At 39.8% G+C, this 13,278-nt stretch overlaps 1 protein-coding gene across 1 annotated transcript; it reads right to left on the bottom strand.

Annotated features, from left to right (window-relative positions):
* Positions 1 to 4,003: 4,003 nt before the first annotated feature.
* Positions 4,004 to 12,829, bottom strand: EVA1B (eva-1 homolog B). Its single transcript, XM_075264587.1, has 3 exons — positions 12,639 to 12,829; positions 8,207 to 8,313; positions 4,004 to 7,148 (listed from the first exon to the last, which is right to left on the bottom strand). Exons 2-3 carry the CDS (start codon positions 8,271 to 8,273, stop codon positions 6,721 to 6,723), a joined length of 495 nt encoding a protein of 164 aa, XP_075120688.1. The 5' UTR covers positions 8,274 to 8,313; positions 12,639 to 12,829; the 3' UTR covers positions 4,004 to 6,720.
* Between the last annotated feature and the right edge of the window lie 449 nt (positions 12,830 to 13,278).

The following is a 13,278-nucleotide window of genomic DNA, read 5'->3' as shown; positions in this document are numbered from 1 at the left end:
CACAGGATAGATAAGTGTGTGGTTGCTAATGTTCCCCCCTGCTGATACAACAGACGTCCTATGTCCCCCAATGGAATAGATTGATGATTACAGATATGTGCTAATTCTCCATTCCATCTCAGGGGCACGGACTCTCATTTTCATGACAAATTGTGATTCTGCTTTTTTAACATCAACTAGATTATTAAACTTTTTCTGCACTAAATGCTGGAATAATTCTTCTTCCAACTGCTTTGTTTACCCAGCACCAAAGATGTAATGTCTTGCACCAACCCTCTTGATTATTTTGTCACTAGTGATTTGTACACATCACTTACTGTAGGTTACACGAATGTAGGTTTACAATTCATTATGTACAAGAACAAAGGGGACAGCTTATTCACATCACTTATCTGATGTTGGTAGGAATCTCTTTCTGTAAGACGTTATGTACATTGGTATGCTTAACATGTGCCATATTAATCCAGAGTGCCTCAGACACACAAAGCCTAAAGTAGTGTAAAAAATGCCTATTTCCCTTAAGTCAACAATTTGCATCGCAAACACATTACACAGGTTTTAGCTCGGCTTCCTGTGAACCCCTTCAGGCCTGCTGACTACAGATAATAACACGTCTGGATACTTTTCTATAATTAAGAACACAACGCTTGAAGAAGTGACATTGACAAGGCTCATGAATTGATGGGTTGGATCTTGTCAGGGACACCATACGCATGGAATCTGTACTGTATGTCTTTACCATGTGGCTTTACTTTGGTTTCTTCCGACAATCCAAAACCATAGTGATAACATAATTGGCTTCCTATGAAATTGCTCCTGGTGTATGGATAGGCCAATAAGAACGGGAGCTCTGTTGGGCGCAGGGACTGTTGTGTATGACTGCAACCTGTATAGTTGGGGCTAAATATGAAACTAGAAATACTGTACATATATAGTCAGGGGAAAAGTTTTTAGCCTAACACAAATTTGGTTTTTCACAAAGTTTGATGCTGCAGCGTTTTTGTATCTATTAGTTAAGCTGTTGCTATGGTATACTGAAGTACAATCAGAAGTATTTCAGTTTCTAAATTTGTATTGACAAATACCTCAAGTTATTGCAAAGACTCAATATTAACAGCGCTGGCCCTGATTTTTCAAGAATTTTGCAATTTGCCTTGTCTAATAAATGCTTGGAGTTTATCACAAATATTGTGAAAAAGGTGAGTGCTACGAGTCCTGTGCCATACCAACAGTAAAGTATCCTAAGACCATTCATGTGCGGGGTTGCTTTTCATCCAAGGGAGTGGGCACAGTCACAATTTTGCTTAAGAATGCTGCCATGAATAAAGAATGGTATCTAAATGTCCTCCAAGAGCAACTTCTTCCAACGATCCTGGAGCAATTTGGTGATAAATAATGCATTTTCAGTATGAGGGAGCACCATGTCACAAAGTGATCACTAAGTGGCTTCATGAGTCAGTCCTCAAAAAGTTGGGGGACAAATAAAGTAAACTCCAATACATTGTGATCAGTCAGAATTTGGCCCAGAAGCTCACATTCAGTATGCCAGGGTGAATACTGTAAATATTAAATCTCTATACATCCAATGTGTTTGTCAATAAGAGTTTAAAGAGGTATGAAATACTTAGAATTGTACTTCAGTATACCCCAATGTTACTGGAATACTAGAATAAAAACTACTTGCAGCTTTACTAATTCACACATTAACATCCATTTCAGTTGTTTGTTGTGAAATGAATTTTAACATGTGACATAATAAAGCTGCAAGAAGTTTTTATTCAAGTATATGAGGAGAGCTGAAATATTTGGTTTAAATATATTCAGAATACTCCAGGCTGATTATGTTTTTTTTTTTGCTGTCTATGGAAGATATTGAAATGCCCAAACCCCGAAGTTAGAAAATTAAGCTTGCCTACCACTACTCCCAAGCACCCCTCAGTGCACAAAATCCGTCGGAATGAGATATGTCACTGAGCCCCTGGCGCATGCACAGTCATTGAAAGATGCTATGGGACATATACCCATCCTTGGTGCTCAGCTTAAAGGGGTTGTCCAGGAATTAGACATCAGAGTGCCAGTGACAGGGGAGTATTTTTTTATTTTTTTTTTAAGTTACTCCTGCCCCAACCCCTAAGAGTTTACCTAATTCCTGGAAAACCACTTTATGAATAATACCTCATAGAGAACCATATAATATTCCATAGTGACCTTTATACAGTATACTGTCAGACCCCAGAGCAGAGCAGAGGCCCAGGGAAGATGATCAAACATAAAAAACAGTGTTGCTTACTGGACTTCGGTGCAGCTCCATGTTCTCTTTGACGCTTCTGCCTCATGTCAGAGACGGTTGAGGCCTGTGATTGCATGACGCATAATGACACATGACTACATGAGTCAGAAGTGCTGAAGAGAACATAGAGTCGCGCCGGAGTCCAGGGGAGGTGAGTAACATTGTTTGTTGTGTTTGATCACCTCTCCTCGTCTATGTTCAGTCTACAATGGGGTCTAAACAGATCAGGCCCTGAATATACCATAGAAACATCTGACTAAAAGATCTAAAAACACTGAAGCAGAAAACTTTGCGAAAGCCAAAATTGATATCCGCCTCAAAACTATTGGCCATGACTATATATTACTAAACTGAGAATAACGCTTCTAGCAGCAAATACTTCATCTTTGCTTGACTTAAGTTTATTGTTGTCTGAAAGTAAGTATCCTCTCAAGTATGTTGTTGGCATTTTAGCCTAACTGGAAGCTCTTTGAATTGACCTGAACTAAACTAGAGGTCACAAGCAATCCAGTAGCTGTACACTGGAGCAAAGACCCTGAAAGGCATTTGATTATCTTGTGACTGCCAGCAATTCTCTAGGAATTTGACTGAGCAGCCAAAATCATTAAAGGACTTCTACCAAGTCTCGAAGTTATCCCCTATCAATAGGATAGGGGACAGTTTTGTGACTAGCTGGGGCCCCTACTAATCCAAGGGTCTAGTTCTTTCATCCTGATGGAGCCGTATGTGTCCTGCTGCTCCATTCATTCTCTATAGGGGATAACTTCAAAATTTGATGCAACCCCTTTGAGAAAACTGAAGAAATGTCCCTAGCTAGGTTTGTTTAAATAGTAGAACTAAAGATGAAAAATGATGCAGAAGAATAATTATTTTCACATTACAGAACAGTATTAGAATAGTAATAAGCAGCCATTGTGTTTGGCTATTTGTGCTTTGAACATTATACGACCTACCTAGTGGGCAAGCAGACTGGATATTAACTTCCTCAGTAATGTGTTACCATGGGGGTAAAGACCCTGGGCCCTGGAGCAAGACTTAAGTACCCCCATGCAAAGTCAATCCATCACTGGAGCTGGTTCTGCATTGCCTGGTCTCATAATTTACTGATAGACTCAGTTGTACCCAACCTGACTCTGAGGGGCCTGACTTTTCTCCTGGCCTGGGGACCCAGTGACAACTTTGACCACTGTGACTATTATAGCTATACCACAGCATGGGAGATAAGTGGCAGCAATGATGTAAAGCCACATGATTTTTTTCCATGTTAGGGAAACAATGAGGTAGCACCACAGATGCAGTTTAGTCACAACTACTATTATTCTTTTATAGCGTGATTCATATTCCATTCACCTCATTGACCATAAGATGATATATAATACACTAATAGCAATTACGCTGCCATTTCTTACACGTGCTCTTTAAAAATGATATATACAGAGGCGTAACTTGAAGTTCCTGGGTTCCAATGCAAAGTCTGTAATGGAGCCCTATCTTATCTATCTTATTCCCTTTGGAAGAGTTGTATATTTTAGGGGTCAGAGGGACTTTTGGGGCTACTCAGGATTCAAGACCCAGTAGTGACTGATACCATTGGTGGATACCTCCCTGTGTACAATATAAACCTGGCCTTGCACTATGGTTTTGAGAAGAGTTGTTAATATAATCTTGGAAAGTCCTGTGTCCTAGAAAGAGTTAAATGAACTTAGTCCTCACTTGAGTTTCAGAAGAATTTAATGGAATTTCCAACATATATAAAATAAAACTATGGCATTTCATTCATAATCAAATTTAATAAAATACTGCAGATAAAGTGTCATTTTTTATGGAGTAATTGTAAAAGAAATGATACAACAATAAGAACCCTAATTGTCATCACAGCCCCTTTCATTGCAGTATACTGCACAGAAGACAACATACGCCATCATTCATCTCCTTTCTCTTTAAGAACACCTCATAACATGAACATAAATACTCAGTTGTCTATGCACATACATACCATCCCTCAATGCAGTACTGTCCAACCAAAGAACAAAATGTAAAAATCTAAGATACAGTCTTCACACCATCAAGAACGCAGTCTCTCCTCACTTACCACCAATGCACTAGATTTCATGAAACTTTCTCTTTAAGGTACATTCACAGCTCAGGAAAATAGATATCATCATACAGTATAATAAACAATTTCTTTAACTTGTCTCCACTGTAGGGAAAGGTGCAGGCCTCTAGCTTTCTGGCTCATAGCTGTATATTCTATGTATCTGCCTTACATCATGAAGGACCCTCTTAACTGCATAGTTTGACTGTTGGCAACCACAGGGCCTCCGTTTACTACATGTATAGAATTTATGGTCGCTTACATAAGAAGGGATTGGTAGCTAAGAAGAAGGAGACTATGCTGAATGAATGACTTGAGTAGAAGAATGTAGTATGGTAAAAATAGTTTTGCAAGTGGAGATGGTTATAATGTATAATCGTGATACCAAACCTCCAACTCAACTCTAGATATCCCTTTAGCAACTTCATTGCTCTCCAGCACTAGACCATGTTCTTGTTTAACCCACACAACCAATTTCTATAGCCATTGCCATTGTGTTTTATTTTAGCACAGAACTACATTCTAAAAGATTGGGCCACAATATTGCACAGTGGCTTCTTCCACTACAAATATGTGACAGTAGTCATCATATAGGCCAGGAATTGTATTTTCTAAGGCCCGGTTCACATCTGCATTCGGTATTCCGTTTGGGGAGTCTGCTTGGGACCACCCAAATGGAAAACTGAACGCATTACACAGCGGTTAGCAAAGAAACCACACGGACCCCATAGACTATAATGGGGTCCGTGTGTTTTCCGCGCAGTGTCCCCACAAATCACGCAGAGAAAAGTGGCGCTTGTAGTACTTTTCTCTCTGAAAGATTCATGTGGACACTTCGCGGAAAACTCACAGACCCCATTACAGTCTATGGAGTCTATGTGGTTTCTTTGCTAACCATTTTTTAATTAGTTCGGTATTCTGTTCGGGGGTCCTCAAGTGGACTCCACAAACGGAATACCGAACACAAATGTGAACCAAGCTGTAGTGTGAAAAGATGATGAAATTAATCTCACAATTGGCCAATTCCCTGACATGTTGCAGGGGCTTTACATAATTTAACCCATGCAATGAATGTGTAACTCCAGCCTATCTGAATGATATGCATATTTAAAGAAATCCTGTTGCACATATGTCACAAAACCAAATGTGCATCTAAAGCTACATATGAAAATCTAATACTGTAGCTAATGTACAAAAATAAGAGGAACATCAGCACTTTAAATAAAGTAACAAAAAAAGCATCACTTCCTGCCTTTTCCCTTGTGGCAGTATTTAATGTTAATGTGGAATGTTCTTGTAAAGGGGGGGTGGGGGGGCTGAGAGATTCAGGAATGAAACTTAAAGCACCAATGTTCCCACACTGTGGGGGAACGAGAAGAAAAACAGATGTTTTCAAAGCAAGAGGCCAGAAAGTCCTGTAATAAATTGCAGACATCTTAACCCTTGAGCTGCAACTGGCCTGCAGTACACTGCTAAGCAAGGAAAAGACATCCATGCATAAGCATCTGATCATCATACGAATAGATCTAGATTCAGCACATAGGCAGTTAATCCCAATGCAATGCTGAACAACCACACCCAGAATCATAACTTACATCATAAGCATGTCTCCTTTATAAACCAATGGATAGATTTTAGCGTGCTTCTTCTATACATGGGTCAATAGATATCATAACCTGAATCTCCTCACTTTATGTAACATACTGCGTACCTGCAAGTTTATCTATATATTGCACCTAATTTGGAATTTTTACAGACACCTTGCAATACTGTTGATTGTATGATAAAGATGGCATAGACTATACTATAACTCATGAGTTCACCCTTATCTGAAAGTAACAAGCTACAACCCTATGTTTGAGGAACGCAAATCCTGAGCTTCTAGATCTTTCGACAAATATATGATATGTATCCGAAACATGAATCAAGTTGTGATCAATTGTAGCTCACTGGGTTGGGAACTGCTCATGTCTTTCCTATTATACACATACGGATTGGTACAGAGTACAGACATTGAGCACTAAAGTTACTCATGCTACTTCAGATTACTTGTCCTGTAGTAACAATGTTACTCAATATAGGTTTTGTCCCGAGTTACAAGCAGATTAATTACTAGAACCATTGGCACCATTGCCAGGATACTGGCTGTTATTGTATGCTCTCCAGCTATACTTCAATACTAATACTCTATCATATAGTTATATGTTCTGGAGTGCCAGCTGCTGTCAGCAGAATATCCTATCAATCTCTGTCCATAAATCCTGAGAGGTTAGTTGCCGATTTGTTTTCAGGAACAGCACCAGCTTGTAATCTATAAAGTTTTTCCACCTAGATACTAATAGTAATGCACACGACCTATGGTGCCTGTGCCTGTACCCAGAATATCAGGCTGTCCATTTCTCCATATCTCTCGAATTATCCTTTCACGTTCCTCTAGTCTTTGGGCTCTCTCCAGCTCTTCTGCTGATGTAAATACATTTACAGTCATTGTTCCATCCAGAGGCGGCTGACTTCCTAGTGATGTATCTGTCACAGGAGTCAAAATAAAAGTGTCCTCATTGTCGTCACTATCTGGATCCTCCTCATCCCCTGTCACAGATAGGGGCTCTTTAATACAATCTTTTGGAGGTGTTTTCTTTGGTTTGGAAGGAAGACTGGGAGTCCGTGGTTTGCAAGAGATGCGGATGACCAGCATACAGAGTGTTAAAATCAGTCCAAAACAAACCCCAAGAACAAAGTAAAGCCCAAATGACTCTGGATTTTCTGGAAAATAAAAAAAATATATATATATATATATCAGCATATGTAATAAAAATGCAATTTTTCACTAAACCAAGTGAAAACCTTTTCTGTATCATTTCCTCCCAGTTTTAATGATTATTGCTAGTCCTTCCAGAGGAACCTTTAAGGCTTATTCACATAACTATGTTCTGTCTGTGAAACACAGTCCATGTGCAATCCCTATGTCCAAGACTCACCGTGTGCGTGTGAATGGAACTCACTCCACTATATTGAGTTATGAGCTCCCAAGCATCCAAATTACTACAGTATTGAACACAGAGCTTTATGTCAGTTCAGTACTGTAGCAATTTGGGCGTACAGGAGCTCACTGTACCATAACTCTCTATAGTGGACTGACTTCCATTCACATGCCCATGATCATTCCAGGAAATACTGCTAAATGCCCCAGTACTGTAGTTAGGAATATACAACAAACCTCTGCCCATTCACTCTTCAATCACCTTCTTTAGGAGAAAAGGGCTTTGCGACACTTTGTAGAGTTCTCTACTTCCATGTTTTACAATACAGTTTTATACAGGGGCGTAACTACCAGGTAGTTATTTTTTTTAATAGGCCGTTTCCTGCGGGAGTAACTCCAGCAGGTATTGGGACCTATTGACGTACCGATCCTCGCTCCTGCTCCCATTCCCTGCTCATCTCTTTCTGCGGAGGCTGCTGTGAGCAGGAGCCGGAATCAGTAAGTAAAGCCGTGGGCCTGCGAACCCCACAAACACTATCATCAACACTATCTATATCAAATGTTCACCTTGGGTCCCCGCCATTCCTAGTTACGCCACTGGTTTTATAACTTATAGAGAGAAAGCCTTAGCATCACACGGCATCTATGGAAAAAGGATGGGACCACCCCCAATTGCTTTTACATGACCCACATAGTAGCTTCCGGGAGCTGCTTATTTGAAACAACACTAGTTACAGTAATTATAAAATGGTCTTACTATCTGTTGTTTAATATGCAATGTACATTTTCCCTAATCCTTATTTTCATTCTTTAATAACAGTGACATTTGTGTATACTATACCTCTAATATGTGCATATGCCGCAATGCTATTACTCAGAAACTCCATCTCCTTCTTGTGAGTATCCATCACTGAATGGTCAAGAGCTATGAAGACGGCTTCTCTTTACCTGAAATATTTGAAAGTACATGCTTTTATTACAGTATTAAAGAATTCAAGATGATCAAGGCTATTCTATCTGTAGACCAACCCATACATACATGTCAACTAACTTCACTAGCAATACAGGTCACATATTAATGATTTAGAATACCCTACTATATTGGACTGGAGAATTATTATAGGACTCTATTTGTTTAAAGAGGAATTCCCAACAGAGATATGACCTATGACATAATATACCAAATTTGTCCATTAGTTACAGGTCCCACATCCCAATAGGAAGGATCAGTGATTTTCAAAAGCCTCATACTGTAGTGAAGTGAATAGTGAGAGCATTGCATGTATGACATATTCTCCAACCACCATAGCCACATGATGAGGTTGGGACCCATGTTCTCAAGTAGAACCGTAACAAGAAGCTCCTGGGCCCCAATGCAAATTCTGTACCAGGCCCCCTGCTATAATGTATCTTTTATAGTACTGATCTCCTTAAACTTGAAAGATATGTCATATAGGCCACCTACAGCTTGCTGTACCACTTTAAGTCTTAAGTATTCAGCAGCTTTTAGAAAAGCTAGTATTCTCATAAAAAACACTTATTTCTCCACCTTCCTTTATATATAATAAACACAATGGATGCTTCAGTACAGAATCATATACCCTAAATTGTCATAAGGCACCACTGGAAGCCATTTGTAAGTAGATAATCTATATACATCCCACCAGTAGATTTTATTTTGGGGACCCACTATACAGCTACATGCAAATAATACCTGACATTCATTTTCAAATATCTAAAATGTTACCAACATGCTGCAAAATAATCTTCCAGTAGTAGTTTACTGCCTTGCCCTTGCCATTGATTGTTTCTATCCTGTATGTAGCCCGTTGCCTGGCTCTTGCTTTGGACTAGATGGGGCCCAAGGAGAAAGGACAGTGTTTACATGGAGTCTACATTATATAAAATGTAACTGAGTAGTGTCTGAAATAATCATAAGCTGATTGATATTCTGTAAGATGAGTGTACTGTGCCATGCCAGAGTGGGCTCAGGGAACAAAGGGGATTCACGTATTTGGACTGGGCCGGTCCATTCCTGTACATATGGTTTCTAGGCGAGAATACTTTCATGCAAGCAGGATCAGATATTTGAAGTATATGTGATTTTACACACCTCTATAAAATCTGTATTATGCCTCCATATAAAAAAGAGCCAGAATACGAAGCATATATAAAGCCATAAAGGTAATTTTACAGGTTTTGCTGTTACAATGTATTTATACAGTATATCAAGGTCATGTGCTCAAAAGTATTAATGAATCTTATCCCTCTACAAGTAGTGACCTGGTTTCCTGGATGTCCAAAAATACATCCCAGAGACTTCCTTCCAGGTTTGCAATATTTTCTGGCACTCCCATAAACAAACTTCCCTGTGTACAGTACTGTATGTCGCTGCAACATACACATCTGCTTATCATAACTCTTTGTATAAAATCCCACATAAACACATACAACATACATGTCTCATCTACTGTATCTCCAGACACATCACTTCTGTTATTTGCATTTACCGCTGTGGCGTCTGCCAACACGCATTTCGCAATATGGGAGGACTAAAATGTATTGGTAGGCACCGATCTTAAGTTTGTAATTCATTTGGCACAAGTGTGGATTGGTTATTGCCAAACTGCATAGGTTTATGAGAAAGATGCCATTTTCTGCATAGATGCACCATATTGAAATATCGAATGACAGAGAGAGGGCAAGGTTTGACTGTGTCAGTCTTTCTTACCACTATTTTGTACTCACAATAAAATTGTTACATTATAAATGTTTGCAGTGGCAATGAATAATAAGTCTCTTCTTTCACGAAATAGATTGGTCTATGAGTTATTAACATTATTTGACAGCATGCTATTATTGCTGGGGTACCTCTCTATCTTGAATCACTTTTCCATTATCTTACCCATGGGCAGGCCTCATGCAGAGCACAAATTTACAAAGGGACTTCCCATTGATATTCTTGGGCAATATTTTCTGTATGAGGCCCCCATTCTGGTTCATGTTCGCTTTTGATAAAGTTTAACATCTGCTCCTGATCTATTATCAACCAAGTCTTTTCCTCTCATAGTGATCCCTTGCTGCCCTGATCTGCTATGTCTGATCATAGTCTGACAGTTCTTGTCAGTTTTTACTAGTGGAGACAAGTCTGGTTATTGTGACTTGGTGAAGGGCTCATTCACATGTGGGGCGGTGGGGCGGGTTTTGACACCGAGAGAGACGCGGCGAGCCGCGTCACTTTCGGGTCAAAACCCGCCTGCCACAATCATCGCGGTCATGGCTTTCCCCTCCGCAGCCAGCTCAAATGAACGAGCCGACAACGGAGGGTGCTGCCGCTAGGTGGCAGCCGCGGCTCGGCGCGCCATGGCTTCCGCCTGAAGAAAGGGCAGCTCGCTTCTTTTTTTCCGCTATCTGCAGCTGCCAATAGCGGAAAAAAGAAAGCTAGTGGTCTCCATAGACCACCATTGAAAGGGGCGGATTATGACGTGGATTCCGCTGTCAAAATCCACCCCTTTAGCCCCATGTGAATTAGCCCTTACCATACACCTGTGGCATCACTTGTATCCTAAGGAAACAACAAGACAGGCAGGTAAAAATCCAACATGTCTGGTTTGTTTTCCTTACAGCAGATAACAATAGCCATAGACTTAAGATTACTATTGGAAACATAAGGGGTATGGAGCCCCAGGTTAATTTCACATCTGCATCAAAATGTCCGCTGAAAGTTGGCATTGGCTGAAAGTTTTCAGTTTCAAAACAAGGGACACCCAACGGACCCCATTATAGTGTGAGTATAACTCTATGAGTAACTGCTGTCTTAGTTGTCCTCCTCTCCAATGTTCTGGTCCCAAGGGCCAATGTGAACCTAGCGTCAGATTCTATGGGAACAATACGATTACATCTTCTATAATGTATAATGTGCAAATGGACCACTATTGTGATCTCTGTAGTGTATATTCTGTACAGTGTATATTGTTACACATAGAATTAGCTTTATACTGGAATAGGGAGACTTTTCATAAGTCTGATAAGATGTCTTCAATTCCTATTCCATTACTCCTCTCTATTGAAGAGTACTGTCATGCCAGTGCATGCAACTAGGATCTTAACTAAACACCCATGTCCACCCATTAACCAGTCACCTGACTGTGAAGGCCTTGTGCATGTGACAATTGTGTTTTCACTCTATGCAGCTGTCTGGAAATCCTGTGTTCACATATGTCATGCCGGACTCCCTGACAGCTGGGAGTGGCCGCTTTTCCTCTTTCCTGGCACATTACAGCTGCTTGCTGCCAGAAACCAGGTGTTGGAAAACTTCTTCAATGCCAACTGTAGGATATTATATCTGAAAATAAAGATACATACAAAAACACTGCCAACATGTATGTGCCGTCTTTAGCACTATTTTAATCTCTAGTTAGGGTGGTTTTATACTATTTATATTATGTTAAATTCACAATTTTTTTGTGTTTTATTCTGTACTTCTCTTGTACTACATGTGAACCTTTTCTCCCCCTATGAAGTTGATACTTTTCATAAGGCAAAGTAACAGGGCAGAGCATATAGTACATGTAGGGTTCACTCTTCAGCATTACAATTCAACTCTATAATCCATTTTTCTGGAGTTCACATAAACTGAACTTCCTTTGTCAGCAGGGCACAGTGGTGAATGTAGGTTATGTACATAGGGTTTTCTGGACTCAAAGGCTTTCTGTAAGTTTATATAAATATGGCTAAAAGACTGACCTGTATTCTTGATTCACTCCAATTTGTCTTCCATTGGCTACATAGATGGGTTATACTCATAGAAACTTAACATGAGAGTATTGTGATACATAAACACTCCATTCACCGACTTTAGCAGTCAGTGACCAAATATTACCCTAAAGCATATAAAGAGGTGCCATTGTCTTACATCTATTAGATCCATGTGTAATTTTTGCAAACCAGATCTACCTTAGCAGCCAGGCCTTATATATTAGTATATGTGCATGTATAAGAGAATTTGCTGCTCAGCAGAGCGTGAACTCTCCATAGACTAAACTTCTCACATTCTTTTTGGGATCTGGGTTAACTGATAACTGAAACCTGATGTTTATCACTGAGCTAAGTCTCCCAACAGCAGTTGTAAAGAATTCCATTCCTCTCTCTAATGCATTGAACTATTTATAATCTCATTTATACCGTGAAATGTCGGATTTGTTTGAAGCAGTTTTTTTTTTAAATAAATTGCATAACATTAGTAATCCCCCTTTTCATTTCTATATACTCACCATCCAAGTATACAGTCCTCGGCTCGGTCTTGCAGCAGAGCAGTTACTCCCTGGATTCTTGTGTAGTAGTCTTTACTGGAGCTCCATACTATGCGGCAGCTTTTTGTCAGGAATGGCTCTTGTGAAAACTTTCTCCTGGTTGCAGTGTTAAGCTGTAAGCCTCATTCAGGCTGAGTGTAGCATAGTGATGTATTGCTGTTTGACTTGTGCAAGGGGCAGGCTGGGTATTACTCTCAATCCCTCCTTCTCTCCAACTTCCCTCCCTCTGTCCAGATGTAATTTGCTCAGCCACAAACTACTGCTCAGCTCCGAGAAACTAAACTAACAGATCCCAAGCTATGGTCAGCTAAATACAGTAACGCTTTCCAAGCCATGCTCACCACCATCAACTGTAGTAAAGGCAACTATAGTCCCATACCTCAGGGTAAATAGGTTCTATTAACTCATATTTACACATTAGAACTTATCAACTCTACAATGGAAAGGAAAACATACAAACATTAGTTGTCTACATACATGATGTTCAAGTATTGTGCTTGATAAACTACGGAAATATTTGCTCTTACATCTTGTATAATCTGCAAAGGAACATGTAAAAAGCAGTTACGTGTGCTAGGAAGTCAAGCTTCAATGCTAGAGC

Source organism: Leptodactylus fuscus, chromosome 2 (genome assembly GCF_031893055.1).
Source record: "Leptodactylus fuscus isolate aLepFus1 chromosome 2, aLepFus1.hap2, whole genome shotgun sequence".
Lineage (NCBI taxonomy): Eukaryota > Metazoa > Chordata > Amphibia > Anura > Leptodactylidae > Leptodactylus > Leptodactylus fuscus.
The sequence above is the reverse complement of the archived record's forward strand: the minus strand, read 5'-3'. Positions and strand labels throughout refer to the sequence as shown.